Genomic DNA, 18,571 nt, shown 5'->3' with positions numbered 1-18,571 from the left:
TCTCCCCCTTTTAGCCTGTGAGCCCACTGTTGGGTAGGGACTGTCTCTATGTGTTGCCAATTTGTACTTCCCAAGCGCTTAGTACAGTGCTCTGCACATAGTAAGCGCTCAATAAATACGATTGATTGATTGATTGATAAATGCCATCATTATTATTACTATTATTATTATTACGTCCTGCCCCAACCCACAGCTATGGGAGAGAATGGTCCAGGGGACGGGGAAAGAAGGGATGTGTTCCCCTCCGCATCCTGCGCTTGGGCAGACCGACCCTACGCTAGCCAAGGGCACCTGCCTAGCAGCGCTCTGCCTAGATGGTCAATCACCCCAACCGGCCCAGGGGAGTTCTGATAACTTCTCTTTTTTAAGGAAACGGCCGTGCACCTGATGTTAAGCGCTTAGTACGGTGCTCTGCACATAGTAAGCGCTCAATAAATACGATTGATGATGATGTGTACCTCCTCTTCACCCTGGGGGTCACGCTGCTATTTCCCCCACAGGATGGGGATGGGAGAATCGAGCCGTTTGACCTCTCCTTATGGTTCATTTTTTATTTCTGGTTTGATAGAAAGCCCACACAGGCCCTGAAGTGCTATTTGATGAGGAGGAGGAGGATTAGGCGGAGAAGGAGAAGGCTGATGGTTGGAAGTGGATGCCGGAGTTCCAGGTTCCAAGATAGCTTGGGGATGTGAAATTGCTCAGACCAACCCCCTTCACGTGAGGCGGTTTCAGGTTGCCAGCCCTCAGGATACATAAGATAATAATGATGATAATAATAATAATAGTAATAATGCACTTACTAGGCGCCAAACACTGTACCAAGACCTGGGGAAGGTACAGCACAATTATTATTATCATTATGGTATTTGTTAAGCACTTACTATGTGTCAAGCGCTGTTCTAAGTGGTGGGGTAGAGACAAGGTAAGCAGGTTGTCCCATTTGGGACTCACAGTCTTAATTCCCATTTTACAGACGAGGTAACTGAGGCCCAGGGAAGTTAAGTGACTTGCCCAAAGTCACACAGCTGATAAGTGGCGAAGCTGGGATTAGAACCCACGACCTCTGGCTCACAAGCCTGTGCTCTTTCCACCGAGCCACACTGCTTCTCAATTAGGTCCTGCAGAGTTCCTGTCCGCCACGGGGCTCATCGAGGAAGGTTTGTCTGAGCGGTGGAAGGATTCTCGAAGGGGATTAGATCCAGCCATTTGGGATAACGTGGAAAAAGGGAAAGTACATTTCCAGGGAAGCAACGTGGCGTGATGGAAAGAACAAGGGCCTGGGCCTCGGGGGACCCGCGTTCCAATCCGGTTCTGCCACTTGCCTGCTCGGCAACTCACTTCGCTTCTCCATGCCTCGGTTTCCTCATCTGTAAAATGGAGCTCCAATACCTGTTCTCCCACCTACTTAATCTGAGAGCCCTGGGTCTGACGGGGACTGTGTTCAATCCGGTTGTCTTGTATCTATCCCAGTGCTTAGTACAGTGCTTGGCACCAGCGCTTAACAGATCCACCTGTCATCATCAATCGTATTTATTGAGTGCTTACTATGCACAGAGCACTGTACTAAGCGCTTGGGAAGGACAAATTGGCAACATATAGAGACAGTCCCTACCCAACAGTGGGTTCACAGTCTAATGTCATCATCCGATCGCAAAGTACAGTACTTTGGCACATAGGAAGGGCTTAACAAAAACCACAATAATAGTAATAATAATAATAATGGCATTTATTAAGTGCTTACTATGTGCAAAGCACTGTTCTAAGCGCTGGTGATCAGGTTGATCAAGGTGATCAGGTTGTCCCACGGGGGGCTCACAGTCTTAATCCCCATTTTCCAGATGAGGGAACTGAGGCACGGAGAAGTGAAGTGACTTGCCCGAAGTCACACAGCTGACAAGTGGCGGAGCCGCGATTTGAACCCGGGCTCTTTCCAATGAGCCACGCTATCCGGACTCAGAGAAGAATTATTATTATTATCATTGTCGTCGTATCCGGAGTTGGAGAATGAGACCAGAGAGACCGAGAGCAAGTTCTTTTCACTGGCTGGGAGGGATTGGCAGGAAATGGGAGGACACTAAAGAGCATCAGTGGTGCAAAAAGTGTGGAAATCCGTCCTTCCCAGTGCAATATGTGTCCAAGGGAGCGTTTTGAATTAAGCTGGGATAGGAAATAAATGGTAAAAATCATATCCTCCATTTTCAAACTATCCTGCCACCACCCAGACTGCTCTCCGGGTATCCCCTCTTGCTCGATAACAAATGACTGCACTTGCCCTCAGACTCTAAGCTTGTTGTGGGCAGGGAGTGTGTCTGTTATATTGTTATATTGTTCCCTCCCAAGCGCTTCGCACATTGCTCTGCACACAGAAAGCGCTCAATAATAATGATAGCATTTATTAAGCGCTTACTATGTGCAAAGCACTGTTCTAAGCGCTGGGGAGGTTACAAGGTGATCAGGTTGTCCCACGGGGGGCTCACAGTCTTAATCCCCATTTTACGGATGAGGTAACTGAGGCCCAGAGAAGTTAAGTGACTTGCCCAAGGTCACACAGCAGACACGTGACGGAGCCGGAATTAGAACCCACGTTGTACTAAATCAACTGCCGATTAAAGCGCTCTGCACAGAGTAAGCGCGCAATAGATATGTTTGATTGAGCGAAAGGTTTATTGATTGATCGAAAGGTTTACTGATTGAAAGAGGCTGCAGCCTGTTTGGGAAGATTTATATGGTGCTGCCTCCTTGCCTTAATTCGATTAAACGATTTGTGCTGATTTGCTTAGAAATATTGCCGCTATCTGCATCCAAAAAGGTCCGAGATAAGTGATCCCGAACTTGGTGTGAGAGGATCTGAGGGAAGCCCCATATCATAGGACTGTGAGCCCACTGTTGGGTAGGGACCGTCTCTATATGTTGCCAACTTGTACTTCCCAAGCGCTTAGTACAGTGCTCTGCACACAGTAAGCGCTCAATAAATACGATTGATTGATTGATTGATTGACTGCAGTCACAGAATCCTGCCACCATCAAGCATGTACACGTCTGGCTGGTCTATTTTCATAATAATGCTAATTGGGGTCTCTATTAAGCACTTACTATGTGCCGAGCACTGTACGAAGCACTGGAGAAGGTACAAGATAATCAGGTTAGACCCAGTCCCTGTCTCACCTGGGGCTCACAGTCTCAGGAAGAGGGAGTAGGATTCAATCCCCATTTTACAGGTGAGGAAACTGAGGCACAGAGAAGTGAAGCTACCGGCCCAAGGTCACATAGCAGACAAGCGGTGGAGCTGCGACCCCCAGGCCGGTGCTCTTTCCACTAGGATATTGGACTCTCAGGTCTCTCATTCGGGGAGAGGCCCTCTCACTTAAATAATAATAATAATGATGGCATTTATTAAGCGCTTACTATGTGCAAAGCACTGTTCTAAGCGCTGGAGAGGTTGCAAGGTGATCAGGTTGTCCCACGGGGGGCTCACAGTCTTAATCCCCATTTTCCAGATGAGGTAACTGAGGCCCAGAGAAGTGAAGTGACTTTGCCCAAAGTCACCCAGCTGACAATTGGCGGAGCCGGGATTTGAACCCATGACCTCTGACTCCAGAGCCCGGGCTCGAGCTAGAATAGATATGTACAAGTAAAATAAATAAATAAATAAATAGAGTAATAAATATGTACAAACATATGTACATATATGCAGGTGCTGTGGGGAAGGGAAGGAGGTAAGGCGGGGGGGATGGAGAGGGGGACGAGGGGGAGAGGAAGGAAGGGGGTTCACTCTGGGAACTAAAGCCAAGGCCTGGCCTGCATTTTTTAAAAACAGTATTTGTTCAAAGCTTACTATATGCCAGGCACTGTACTAAGTGCTGGATAGGTGCAAGCTAATCAGGTTGGACACAGTCCCTGTCCCACATGGAGCTCCCAGTCTTCATCCCCATTTTCCAGATGAGGGAACTGAGGCCCAGAGAAGTGAAGTGACTTGCCCGAGGTCACACAGCTGATTCGAACCCAGGTCCTTCTGACTCTGAGGCCCAACCAATCAATCAATCGTATTTATTGAGCGCTTACTGTGTGCAGAGCACTGTACTAAGCGCTTGGGAAGTACAAGTCGGCAACACATGGAGACAGTCCCTACCCAACAGCGGGCTCACAGTCTAGAAGGGGGAGACAGAGGACAAAACCAAACATACTAACAAAGTAAAATAAATAGAATAGATATGTACAAGTAAGGTAAATAAATAAATAAATAGAGTAATAAATATGTACAAACATATATCCATATATACAGGTGCTGTGGGGAAGGGAAGGAGGTAAGATGGGGGGGATGGAGAGGGGGACGAGGGGGAGAGGAAGGAAGGGGTTCAGTCTGGGAACTAAAGCCAAGGCCTGGCCTGCATTTTTTAAAAACAGTATTTGTTCAAAGCTTACTATGTGCCAGGCACTGTACTAAGTGCTGGGTAGATGCAAGCTAATCAGGTTGGACACAGTCCCTGTCCCACATGGAGCTCCCAGTCTTAATCCCCATTTTCCAGATGAGGGAACTGAGGCCCAGAGAAGTGAAGTGACTTGCCCAGGGTCACACAGCTGATTAGAACCCAGGTCCTTCTGACTCTGAGGCCCACGCTCCGTCCAGCAGCCATGCAACTTTCTCCCTAGACCCATTTCAAAGCCAAGCGGCCCGCCGTCCGCCTCTCTTCAAACTGACCCAGCCAGGCCGGCTAATCGACCGGTTGAGCCAAAGTATTTATTGAGCACCCGCTGAGTGTGGAACTCCGTACTGAGCTCTCTCTCGAGAGAGTAGAATGAAATCAGTAGAAGCAGCGTGGCTCAGAGGAAAGAGCATGGGCTTTGGAGTCAGAGGTCATGGGTTCAAATCCCGGCTCCGCCACTTGTCAGCTGTGTGACTTTGGGCAAGTCGCTTCACTTCTCTGGGCCCCAGTGACCTCGTCTGTAAAATGGGGATTAAGACTGTGAGCCCCACGGGGGACAACCTCATCACTTTGTAACCTCACCAGCGCTTAGAACAGTGCTTTGCACATAGTAAGCGCTTAATAAATGCCATTATTAGGTTAGGGGTTCAAATCCCGGCTCCGCCACTTGTCAGCTGTGTGACTTTGGGCAAGTCACTTCAATTCTCTGTGCCTCAGATGCCTCATCTGTAGAATGGGGATGAAGACGGTAAGCCCCCCGTGGGACAAACTGATCACCTTGTAACCTCCCCAGCACTTAGAACAGTGCTTTGCACATAGTAAGCGCTTAATAAATGCCATTATTATTATTATTATTATTATTAGACATGATCCTTGTCCTGGCCTGGCTGGGTTTTCAGTGAAGCAAGAAAGACAGACAGAACATCAGTTGCGGATAGGAGGAAGTAATAAAGTCTAAAGCTACATAAAGAAGCGCTACAGGGCCAGTGTGAGGACCCAACTGCTTCGGTAAGTGCTGAGGTGGCAGTTTCGGGGGTAGAGAGATGAAAGATTAATCAGGGAAGGCCTCCTGGAGGAGAGGGGATTTTAGTAGGGCCGTGAAGATGGGGAGAACAGTGGTTCTTCACAGCCGCATGTGAAGGGGGAAGGAATTCTAGGCATTTTATTCTGTCCATTTACTCTGTTACTTCCTCCCGTCTGCATTTTATTCCGTATCGGTCCCTCTGCTAGACTGTAAACTCCTTGAGGTCCGGATTGCGTCTGTTCACTCATTTGTACTCTCCCAAGAGTTTAGGACAACGCTCTGCACACAGTAGGCGCTCAGTAACTACTCTCGGTTGATTGATTCACCGTTTAGAGATAGGGTCACCCCCTTTCAAGTTCTAGCTTGCTTGTTACTGCTGCCCATCTCAGGACGAGAAGCAGCGTGGCTCAGTGGAAAGAGCCCGGGCTTGGCAGTCAGAGGTCATGGGTTCAAATCCCGGCTCCGCCAATTGTCAGCTGGGTGACTTTGGACAAATCACTTAACTTCTCTGGGCCTCAGTTGCCTCATCTGTAAAATGGGGATGAAGACTGTGAGCCCCCCGTGGGACAACCTGATCACCTTGTAACCTCCCCAGCACTTAGACCATGCCTTGCACGTAGTAAGCGCTTAATAAATGCCATCATCAGGGGGCTGCGGGGAAAGGGAGGGGAGGCAGTGCTGTGAGGCTAGAATGGGAGGATGGCAGAAGATAGTCTTCTCCAGGGGACAGATTCCTGTCTCTTCCTCCCTTCAAGGCCCTACTGAGAGCTCACCTCCTCCAGGAGGCCTTCCCAGATTGAGCCCCCTCCTTCCTCTCTTCCTCGTCCCCCTCTCCGTTCCCCCATCTTACCTCCTTCCCTTCCCCACAGCACCTGTGTATATATATATATATATATATATATATTTGTATGTTTGTACATATTTATTACTCTATTTTACTTGTACATATCTATTCTATTTATTTTATTTTGTTAGTATGCTTGGTTTTGTTCTCCGTCTCCCCCTTTTAGACTGTGAGCCCACTGTTGGGTAGGGACTGTCTCTATATGTTGCCAACTTGGACTTCCCAAGTGCTTAGTACAGTGCTCTGCACACAGTAAGCACTCAATAAATACGATTGATTGATTGATTGATCATCATCAGCAGTAGCAGCAGGGAGCCAGAACACTTCTGAAGGAGGATTATAACTCACAGTGGCTTGGGAGGGTTATAGTTTTCTTGTTTTGGGGCTGCCTTGCTCAAGAAGCTCAGGGAGACAAAGATGGCCTGTATATATGTATATAGGATTGTACATATTTATTTATTTATTTATTTATTTTACTTGTACATATCTATTCTATTTATTTTATTTTGTTAATCTGTTTTGTTTTGTTCTCTGTCTCCCCCTTCTAGACTGTGAGTCCGCTGTTGGGTAGGGACTGGCTCTATATGTTGCCAACTTGGACTTCCCAAGCGCTTAGTACAGTGCTCTGCACACAGTAAGCGCTCAATAAATACAATTGATTGATTGATTGATTGTTGGGTAGGGACTGTCTCTATGTTTCCAACGTGTACTTCCCAAGCGCTTAGTACAGTGCTCTCCCCCTCGTCCCCCTCTCCATCCCCCCCATCTTACCTCCTTCCCTTCCCCACAGCACCTGTATATATGTATATATGTTTGTACATATTTATTACTCTATTTATTAATTAATTAATTTATTTTACTTGTACATATCTATTCTATTTATTTTATTTTGTTAGGATGTTTGGTTTTGTTCTCTGTCTCCCCCTTTTAGACTGTGAGCCCACTGTTGGGTAGGGACTGTCTGTATATGTTGCCAATTTGTACTTCCCAAGTGCTTAGTACAGTGCTCTGCACACAGTAAGCACTCAATAAATATGATTGATTGATTGATTGTTGGGTAGGGACTGTCTCTATATGTTGCCAATGTGTACTTCCCAAGCGCTTAGTACAGTGCTCTGCACACAGTACGCACTCAATAAATACGACTGATTGATTGATTGATGGCCCTCAAGAGACGCTTCGTTCCCAAGTGTTTCTGGGAAATGTCACTCAAAAGGCGACACCTACTCCGGCACTTCCTGTTGAGCCCAAGCCTCTTTCCCTTCCCTCGCCCCCTCTTCTCTTCCCTTCCCTTCCCCCATCCCCGTCCCCTTCCCACCTCATCCCCAGCTCTCGTACTCCAAATCCCGGTTGGACTGCCAATTATACAGTCAGCCTAATTATAATGCCTCTGGATTCTTCACGCTGGAAATACCTGCAGGTAGACTGAGTCACACAGGCTTATGTGGGTTGATTTGGGTTTTTTTTTTAAACTAGGGAGGTAGTGTGTGTTGGGGGGTAGAGGGAGCATCATCATCACGTTAAGTTTTCCACTCATTAGACACGAGACATCTGTCACCCGGCAATTAAAAATGCTCCTTCTGGCCCCTGCTGCCAGTCTTCACGCTTCGTTGTTCTTTGTTCTCTGCCCCACCTAGGCACCTTCCCTCTCATCTTTCATTCATTCATTCAATTGTATTCATTGAGCGCTTACTGTGTGCGGAGCACTGTACTAAGCGCTTGGGAAGTACAACTGGGCAACATATAGAGACGGTCCCTACCCATCAACGGGCTCACAGTCTAGAAGAAGCAGTGTGGCTCAGTGGAAAGAGCACGGGCCTTGGGGTCAGAGGTCTTGGGTTCAAATCCCAGCTCTGCCCCTTGTCAGCTGTGTGACTTTGGGCAAGTCACTGAACTTCTCTGGGCCTCAGTTACCTCATCTGTAAAATGGGGATTAAGACTGTGAGCCCCCCGTGGGACAACCTGATCACCTTGTAACCCCCCCAGCGCTTAGAACAGTGCTTTGCACATAGTAAGCGCTTAACAAATGCCATTATTATTATTATTATTAGAAGGGAGACACAGACAACAAAACAAAACATGTAGACAGGACCCAATACTCTCCTCCATAACAGAGACCACCGCCCTCAGGACAGTACTTCATTCCTCTTCCCCTCAAACATGCCCTCCTTCCCTTCTCCTTCAAGTCCTCGGGTGTATATTTGGTTTTGTTCTCTGTCTCCCCCTTTTAGACTGTGAGCCCACTGATGGGTAGGGACTGTCTCTATATGTTGCCAACTTGGACTTCCCAAGCGCTTAGTACAGTGCTCTGCACACAGTAAGCGCTCAATAAATACGATTGATTGATTGGTAATGGCCAGTTATTAAATAAAAGAGTACTGAGAGCTCACCTCCTCCAAGAGACCTTCCCAGACTGAGCCCCCAATCAATCAATCGTATTTATTGAGCGCTTACTGTGTGCAGAGCACTGTACTAAGCGCTTGGGAAGTCCAAGTTGGCAACATATAGAGACGGTCCCTACCCAACAGTGGGCTCACGGTCTAGAAGGGGGAGACAGAGAACAAAACGCAAACCACTCATCTCTGCTCCTCCCCACCTCCCGGCCTCCTCACCCTCACCTTCTCCAGCAGGCCTTCGCGCAGATTTAGAAATTGTACCTTAGAAATGATTTATATTAATGTCTGCCTCCCCCTCTAGACTGTAAGGTCGTTGTGGGCAGGGGATGTGTCTGTTTATTGTTGTATCGTACTCTCGCGAGCGCTCAGTACGGTGCTCTGCACACAGTGAGTGCTCAATAAGCAGCGTCGATTGATTGACTTGGTAGAGAAGCAGCATGGAGCAGGGGTTAGACCCCGAGCCTGGGAATCAGAAGGACCTGGGTTCTAATCTCAACTCTTCCACCTGTCTGCTTGTGTGACCTTGGATATGTATATCAATCAATCAATCAATCAATCAATCAATCGTATTTATTGAGCGCTTACTATGTGCAGAGCACTGTACTAAGCGCTTGGGAAGTACATATATCTACATATATACAAATATATATCAAGCGCTTAGTACAGTGCTCTGCACACAGTAAGCGCTCAATAAATACAATTGATGATCTATATCATATATATACCTGTATATATGTATATATGTTTGTACATATTTATTACTTTATTTATTTCACTTGTACCTATCTATTCTATTTATTTTATTTTGTTAGTATGTTTTGTTGTGTTGTCTGTCTCCCCCTTTTAGACTGTGAGCCCACTCTTGGGTAAGGACTGTCTCTCTATGTTGCCAACTTGGACTTCCCAAGCGCTTAGTACAGTGCTCTGCACACAGTAAGTGCTCAATAAATACGATTGGTTGATTGATTGATTGATTGATTGGATAAGTCACTTCACTTCTCTGGGCCTCATCTGCCAAATGGGGGTTGAGACTGTGAGCCCCATGTGGGACAGCGACTGTGTCCCACCCAATTTGCTTGTAATAATAATAATAATAATAATAATAATAATAATAATAATAATAATAATAATGTTGGCATTTATTAAGCACTTACTATGTGCAAAGCACCGTTCTAAGCGCTGGGGAGTTTACAAGGTGATCAGGTTGTCCCAAGGCGGGCTCACAATCTTAATCCCCATTTTACAGATGAGGTAACTGAGGCACAGAGAAGTGAAGTGACTTGCTCAAAGTCACACAGCTGACAGTTGGCAGAGCTGAGATTCGAACCCATGAACTCTGACTCCAAAACCCGTGCTCTTTCCACTGAGCCACGCTGCTTCCCTGTATCCACCCCAGTGCTTAGTACAGCACCTGGCACATAGTAAGCACTTAATAAATACCATAATAATTATTATTATGATTATTACTTATTGACCTCCCGCCTCCTTCTACCCTACCTGTATTCATCTTTCCCATTGCCTTGTTCCCCAAATTCTCCAATGCCACCCCCCCTTTTTTTTAAATGGCATTTAAGTGCTTCCTATTCATTCATTCATTCAAATTGTATTTATTGAGCGCTTACTGTGTGCAGAGCACTGTACTAAGCACTTGGGAAGTACAAGCTGGCAAGATATAGAGACGGTCCCTACCCAACAGTGGGCTCACCGTCTAGAAGGGGGAGACAGACAACATAACAAAACATATTAACAAAATAAAATAAATAGAATAGTAAATATGTACAAGTAAAATCAAATATGTGACAGGCACTGTACTAAGCACTGGAGTAATAATAATAATGATGATGGTATCTGTTAAGCGCTTACTATGTGCAAAGCACTGTTCTAAGCGCTGGGGAGGATACAAGGCGATCAAGTTGTCCCACATGGGGCTTGCAGTCTTAATCCCCATTTTACAGATGAGTTAACTGAGGCCCAGAGAAGTGAAGTGACCTGCCCAAAGTCACACAGCTGACAATTGGCGGAGCCGGGATTTGGACTCCTGACCTCTGACTCCAAAGCCCGGGCTCTTTCCACTGAGCCACGCTGCTTCTCTGGTAGATAGGAGCTAATTAGGTTGGACACAGCCTTAGTCCTCATTTTACAGGTGAGTGAACTGAGGCCCAGAGAAGCGAAGTGACTTGCCCAGGGTCACACAGCAAACAAGCGGCCGAGCTGGGATTAGAACCCAGGACCTTCTGATTCCTAGGCCTGTGCTCTTATCCACCAGGTCACGTTGCTTCTTGACCCATCTTACCTCCTTCCCTTCCCCACAGCACCTGTATATATGTATATATGTTTGTACATATTTATTACTCTATTTATTTATTTATTTTACTTGTACATATCTATTCTATTTATTTTATTTTGCTAGTATGTTTGGTTTTGTTCTCTGTCTCCCCCTTTTAGACTGTGAGCCCACTGTTGGGTAGGGACTGTCTCTATACGTTGCCAACTTGTACTTCCCAAGCGCTTAGTACAGTGCTCTGCACACAGTAAGTGCTCAATAAATGCGATTGATGATGATGATGATCCCCTTCAATCCATCAATCAATTACTGTGTGCAGAGAACTGTACTGAGCGCTTGGGAGAGAACAGGGCGTCAGAGATGGTAGACACTTTCCCTGCCCATGAAGAGCTTATAGTATACGAGGGGAGACAGACATTAAAATAGGTCATGGAGAGGAAAATAGAATATAAGACTATTTACTATAAATGCTGTGTGGCCGGGGTGAATTTCAAAATGCTTAAAGGAATACACGGCTAAGTTCATAGTTGACGCAGTGGGGAGAGTGGGGAGAGGAAAAGCAGGTTTATTCAGGGAAGGACTCTTGGAGGAAATGGGATTTTAGGAAGGGTTTGAAGGTGAGGAGACTGTTGGAGATAAAGAGGAGAGAAGGACTCTTGGAGGAAATGGGATTTTAGGAAGGGTTTGAAGGTGGGGAGGCTGTTAGAGATAAAGAGGAGAAGGACTCTTGGAGGAAATGGGATTTTAGGAAGGGTTTGAAGGTGAGGAGACTGTTGGAGATAAAGAGGAGAGAAGGACTCTTGGAGGAAATGGGATTTTAGGAAGGGTTTGAAGGTGAGGAGGCTGTTAGAGATAAAGAGGAGAGAAGGACTCTTGGAGGAAATGGGATTTTAGGAAGGGTTTGAAGGTGAGGAGACTGTTGGAGATAAAGAGGAGAGAAGGACTCTTGGAGGAAATGGGATTTTAGGAAGGGTTTGAAGGTGAGGAGACTGTTGGAGATAAAGAGGAGAGAAGGACTCTTGGAGGAAATGGGATTTTAGGAAGGGTTTGAAGGAGAGGAGACGGTTAGAGATGAGGAGAGAAGGACTCTTGGAGGAAATGAGATTTTAGGAAGGGTTTGAAGGTGAGGAGACTGTTAGAGATAAAGAGGAGAGAAGGACTCTTGGAGGAAATGGGATTTTAAGAAGGGTTTGAAGGTGAGGAGGCTGTTAGAGATAAAGAGGAGAGAAGGACTCTTGGAGGAAATGGGATTTTAGGAAGGGTTTGAAGGTGAGGAGACTATTGGAGATAAAGAGGAGAGAAGGACTCTTGGAGGAAATGGGATTTTAGGAAGGGTTTGAAGTGAGGAGACTGTTAGAGATAAAGAGGAGAGAAGGACTCTTGGAGGAAATGGGATTTTAGGAAGGGTTTGAAGGTGACGAGACTGTTGGAGATAAAGAGGAGAGAAGGACTCTTGGAGGAAATGGGATTTTAGGAAGGGTTTGAAGTGAGGAGACTGTTAGAGATAAAGAGGAGAGAAGGACTCTTGGAGGAAATGGGATTTTAGGTAGGGTTTGAAGGTGAGGAGACTGTTGGAAATAAAGAGGAGAGAAGGACTCTTGGAGGAAATGGGATTCTAGGAAGGGTTTGAAGGTGAGGAGACTGTTAGAGTTAAAGAGGAGAGAAGGACTCTTGGAGGAAATGGGATTTTAGGAAGGGTTTGAAGGTGACGAGACTGTTGGAGATAAAGAGGAGAGAAGGACTCTTGGAGGAAATGGGATTTTAGGAAGGGTTTGAAGTGAGGAGACTGTTAGAGATAAAGAGGAGAGAAGGACTCTTGGAGGAAATGGGATTGAGGAAGGGTTTGAAGGTGAGGAGACTGTTAGAGATAAAGAGGAGAGAGTTCCGGAACCAAGGGTATACTAGGGAGACTCTGTGAAGGAGAAGAAGAACCCAAAACAGAGAGCTCTCTTTGTGTGACCTTAGTTGGCTTCTTGTGTCCTTGTGTCTGGTGTTAGAGAAGCAGCGTGGCTCAGTGGGAAAAAGCCCGGGCTTTGCAGTCAGAGGTCATGGGTTCAAATCCCAGCTCCACCAATTGTCAGCTGTGTGACTTTGGGCAAGTCACCTCACTTCTCTGTGCCTCAGTTCCCTCATCTGTAAAATGGGGATGAAAACTGTGAGCCCCACGCGGGACAATCTGATCACCTTGTATCCTCTCCAGCGCTTAGAACAGTGCTTTGCACATAGTAAGCGCTTAACAAATGACATTATTATTATTATTATTGTGTTTGCATTCTTGTGTGAAAGCTCCATGAGTGTGCTTTGTGGGGGACACAACACCTCGCTAGGGACACCCGGGAACTAGCTCACTAATGGTCTCCTAGGGCCGACGATCAATCAATCAATCAATTGTATTTATTGAGCGCTTACTGTGTGCAGAGCACTGTACTAAGCGCTTGGGAAGTACAAGTTGGCAACATATAGAGACAGTCCCTACCCAACAGTGGGCTCACAGTCTAAAAGGGGGAGACAGAGAACAAAACCAAACATACTAACAAAATAAAATAAATAGAATAGATAGGTACTATTCTATTTATGGGACGACGATGGGACTTTGATCTGTAAAATCACATCCAGGAGAACAAACGTGGGGCTGAGAAACAAAGAGCTGCCTCCACTACTGATTTTCTGGGCTCTGCAGAAGATGGGAAAGATAGCCACTTCCTAATGCCTAAATCCTTAAACTGTGAGCCCCACGTGGAACAGGAATGGTTTTGGAGCCGATTGTTTGGTGTCTATCCCAGTGCTTAGCATAGTGCCTGGAACAAAGTCAGCTCTGAACAGATACCACAGTTATTATCATTATAATCCCTCGTCCCCCTCTCCATCCCCCCCATCTTACCTCCTTCCCTTCCCCACAGCACCTGTATATATGTATAGATGTTTGTACATATTTGTTACTCTATTTATTTGTTTATTTTACTTGTACATATCTATTCTATTTATTTTATTTTGTTAGTATGTTTGGTTTTGTTCTCCGTCTCCCCCTTTTAGACTGTGAGCCCACTGTTGGGTAGGGACTGTCTCTATATGTTGCCAACTTGGACTTCCCAAGCGCTTAGTACAGTGCTCTGCACACAGTAAGCGCTCAATAAATACAATTAATGATGATATTAGAGAAGCAGCGTGGCTCTGTGGAAAGAGCCTGGGCTTTGGAGTCAGAAGCCGTGGGTTCAAATCCTGGCTCTGCCAATTGTCAGCTGTGTGACTTTGGGCAATTCACTTAACTTCTCTGGGCCTCAGTTACTTCATCTGTAAAATGGGGATTAATCAATCAATCAATCGTATTTATTGAGCGCTTACTGTGTGCAGAGCACTGGACTAAGCGCTTGGGAAGTACAAGTTGGCAACATATAAAGGCGGTCCCTACCCAACAGTGGGCTCACAGTCTAGAAGGATTAAGGATTAAGGATTAAGTTTTAGGATAAAGACTGCAAACCCTCTGTGGGACAACCTGATCCCCTTGTAACCTCCCCAGCGCTTAGAACAGTGCTTTGCACATAGTAAGCGCTTAGTAGAACTGCCATCGTTCATCATTATTAGTCTTCTCACCTCCCTCTCAAAGAAATGACGAGAATAGAAGCACCCACTCCCTCCCAGAAACCAGCTGAGATAACGAGAAGCAGCGATGCCTAGTGGAAAGAGCCCAGGCCTAGGAGTCCGAAGGCCCTGGGTTCTTATCTCGGCTCTGCCACTTGTCTGCTGTGCGGCCTTGGGCAAATCACTTCTCTGGGCCTCAGTTACCTCATCTGTAAAATGGGGATTAAGATTGTGAGCCCCTCGTGGGACAGGGACTGTGTCCAATCTGATTAGCTTGTATCTACCCCAGTGCTTAGAACAGGGCCTGGCACATAGTAAACGCTTAACGAGTACCTCGTACCGTACCTCGTTCTCGCCTGTCCCGCCATCGACCCCCGGCCCACGTCATCCCCCGGGCCTGGAATGCCCTCCCTCTGCCCATCCGCCAAGCTAGCTCTCTTCCTCCCTTCAAGGCCCTGCTGAGAGCTCACCTCCTCCAGGAGGCCTTCCCAGACTGAGCCCCTTCCTTCCTCTCCCCCTCGTCCCCCTCTCCATCCCCCCATCTTACCTCCTTCCCTTCCCCACAGCACCTGTATATATGTGTATATGTTTGTACATATTTATTACTCTATTTATTTATTTATTTTACTTGTACATGTCTATTCTATTTATCTTATTTTGTTAGTATGTTTGGTTTTGTTCTCTGTCTCCCCCTTTTAGACTGTGAGCCCACTGTTGGGTAGGGACTGTCTCTATATGTTGCCAATTTGTACTTCCCAAGCGCTTAGTCCAGTGCTCTGCACACAGTAAGCACTCAATAAATGCGATTGATGATGATGATGATGATGATGAGTAGACTGTGAGCCCACTGTTGGGTAGGGGCCGCCTCTAGATGTTGCCAACTTGGACTTCCCAAGCGCTTAGTCCAGTGCTCTGCACACAGTAAGCGCTCAATAAATACGATTGAATGAATGAATACCATATTAAAGAAAAAGACTAGCAAGCAAGCACTCTTTTGTCGCTACTGCTTTGCTCCTCACCCGCGCTGTCCTTCCTGTTTTCAGACTCGCCATGCTCTACCTCGAGCGAGGCCCCAACCGGATAGGCGGCGTCTACAAGAAGGCCGTGTACAAGCACTACACCGACGAGACCTACTCCACGGAGATCCCCAAGCCCCCCTGGCTTGGCTTCCTGGGCCCCATCCTGAGGGTTGAAGTGGAAGATGTGATGGTCGTCCGCCTGAAGAACTTCGCCTCCCGCCCCTACTCGCTGCACCCTCACGGGGTGTTCTACGCGAAGGATTCGGAAGGTAAAACCCTGTCCCGTCTGCTCTGTGGGACAAAATCCAAATCCCTCAGGATTGGAGAAATGGTTAAGATTTCATGCTTCTCTGCCATCCTCATTTCTTCCCTCTTTTTATTTCTCCTTAAGCCCTTTACTGTGTGTCTCTCTCTCCTTTTTTATGGTATTTGTTGAGCACTGACTATGTGCAGAGCCCAGCTCTAAGCGCTGGGGAGGTTACAAGGTGATCAGGTTGTCCCTCGGAGGGCTCACAGTTTTTTTTTAATCCCCATTTTACAGATGAGGGAACTGAGGCACAGAGAAGTTGAGTGACTTGCCTAAAGTCACACAACTGACAGTTGGCGGAGCCGGGATTTGAACCCATGACGTACCTGTACCTGTATATATGTATATATGTCTGTACATATTTATTACTCTATTTATTTATTTATTTTGCTTGTACATATCTATTCTATTTATTTTATTTTGTTAGTATGTTTGGTTTTGTTCTCTGTCTCCCCTTTTAGACTGTGAGCCCACTGTTGGGTAGGGACTGTCTCTATATGTTGCCAACTTGGACTTCCCAAGCGCTTAGTCCAGTGCTCTGCACACAGTAAGCACTCAATAAATACGATTGATTGATTGATTGATGACGTCTGACCCAAAGCCCGTGCTCTTTCTGCTGAGCCACGGCTTCTCTCTTCCCTTTGTATCCTCCCCATCTCTCTTCTTCCCACTTTTTATTTCACCTTAGCTGCTTACTATGTCTCTCTTCCCTTTGTATCTTCCCTGTTTCTCGTCCTTTTCTCCTGCTTCTCCCCCTTCCCCCTATTTTTTCTTTCCCTCAGTTCTTTTTGGTCTCCTTTCTTCCTCCTCCTTCCCTCTCCCAACCAGGGCCTGCTTGGAAGTTTGAGTGATTCCAAAGCAGTGAAGACTGTAAGCTCGTGGGCAGGGAACATGTCTACCAACTCTGTTATACGGCTACATTGTACTCTCCCGAGTGCTTAATACAGCGTTCTGCACACAGTAAGCGCTCAGTAAATGTGATTGATACGAATCAGCCAAATTCATTCAGTCGTATTTATTGAGCGCTTACTGTGTGCAGAGCACTGTACTAAGCGCTTGGGAAGTACAAGTTGGCAAATCAGATACAGTTCCTGTCCCACATGGGGTTCACAGTCCAAGGTAAGAGAAAACAGGAATTTAATCTTCACTCTGTGGATAACAGCATGGCCTACCAGAAAGAGCCCAGATCTGGGGGTCAGAGGACCTGGGTTAATAATAATAATAATTTTGGTATTTGTTAAGCGCTTACTATGTGCAAAGCACTGTTCTAATGTCAGCTCTGCCACGTCTCTGTTGGGTGACCTCGGGCAAATCATTTAACTTCTGTAGCCTTCAGTTTCCTCATCTGTAAAATGAGGATGAAATGCCTCCCCTCCCTCCCCATTAGACTCTGAGCTCCGTGCGGGACGGGGATGGTGTCTGACCTGATTATCTTGTATCCACCTCAGTTCTTGGTTCGCAGAAAGCGTGTAACAAACGTCACAATCATTTGTATTATTATTAATTTACAGATTTGTAGTAAATCAAAGGCAGAGGAATTAAGTGATTTGCCCAACGTCACGCAACGGGCAAGCGGTGGATTCAGAATTGGGCCCAGGCTCCATTCCCTGACCATGCTTCCTGAGGAAACCGACCTCCCACGCTTACCTTACGCAGGGTGACCCTGGTATTTCTCTCTTTCGTGATGGGAGAGGCACATTCTTTTCGATACGATGAGAGTCTTTGCCAGCAAAATGATCCAACTGGGGCGTGCATACTGGGAAGACACGCGGAGATCTGCCCGTCTGCATTGCTAAGGAGGGCAGGGCGACGGGGACAGGTGTCCACCTGGGTGGCTCAGCTGATTACAGCGATGTTAGACAGGGGTCAGGAATTCATATTTCAGCGGGTTTTCCTGCCCCTGTGGCAACTGCAAGTCAGAGCTTGGGGGCGAGAACACCCACCGGAAACAAATATCAATCAATCGTATTTATTGAGCGCTTACTGTGCAGAGCACTGTACAAATATCGATTTGTTGTCTTTGAGATCCTAGCTGTGGATTTCTGTTTTGAATGGACAGTATGTCCACCGTGCCTTCCTTATCCTATTGTACTCTCCCAAGTGCTTAGTACGGTGCTTTGCCCCAAGTAAGGGCTCAGTGAATGCCAGTGATTGATCCAAGTCCCAAAAGAGATAATGATAATAATTTAAGTGCTTACTCTGTGCCAAGCACTGTTCTAAGCTCTGGGATAAATACTGTTCAGGTTGGACACAATCCCTGTCTCACATGAGGCTCACAGTCCTTCCTCTCCCCCTCATCCCCCTCTCCATCCCCCCATCTTACCTCCTTCCCTTCCCCACAACACCTGTATATATGTATATATGTTTGTACATATTTATTACTCTATTTATTTATTTTACTTGTACATATCTATTCCATTTATTTTATTTTGTTAGTATGTTTGGTTTTGTTGTCTGTCTCCCCCTTTTAGACTGTGAGCCCGCTGTTGGGTAGGGACTGTCTCTATATGTTGCCAACTTGGACTTCCCAAGCACTTAGTACAGTGCTCTGCACACAGTAAGCGCTCAATAAATACGATTGATTGATTGATTGATTGATAGTACGGTGCTTTGCCCCAAGTAAGGGCTCAGTGAATGCCAGTGATTGATCCAAGTCCCAAAAGAGATAATGATAATAATTGTTAAGCACTTACT

General features: G+C 46.3%; 1 protein-coding gene across 1 annotated transcript in view; it reads left to right on the top strand.

The window, feature by feature from the left end:
- HEPHL1 (hephaestin like 1) overlaps window positions 1–18,571 on the top strand; it is a 97,393-nt gene that overhangs the window by 33,753 nt on the left and 45,069 nt on the right. The window contains exon 11 of the mRNA XM_038761676.1: window positions 15,595–15,839. Within this exon, the coding sequence (XP_038617604.1) occupies window positions 15,595–15,839 (245 nt within the window). The remainder of the gene's footprint in view (window positions 1–15,594; window positions 15,840–18,571) is intronic.

The sequence above is a fragment of the Tachyglossus aculeatus genome, chromosome 20 (assembly GCF_015852505.1).
Source record: "Tachyglossus aculeatus isolate mTacAcu1 chromosome 20, mTacAcu1.pri, whole genome shotgun sequence".
Classification (NCBI taxonomy): Eukaryota; Metazoa; Chordata; class Mammalia; order Monotremata; family Tachyglossidae; genus Tachyglossus; species Tachyglossus aculeatus.
Note: the sequence above shows the minus strand (reverse complement) of the source record. Positions and strands in the feature narration are given on the sequence as shown.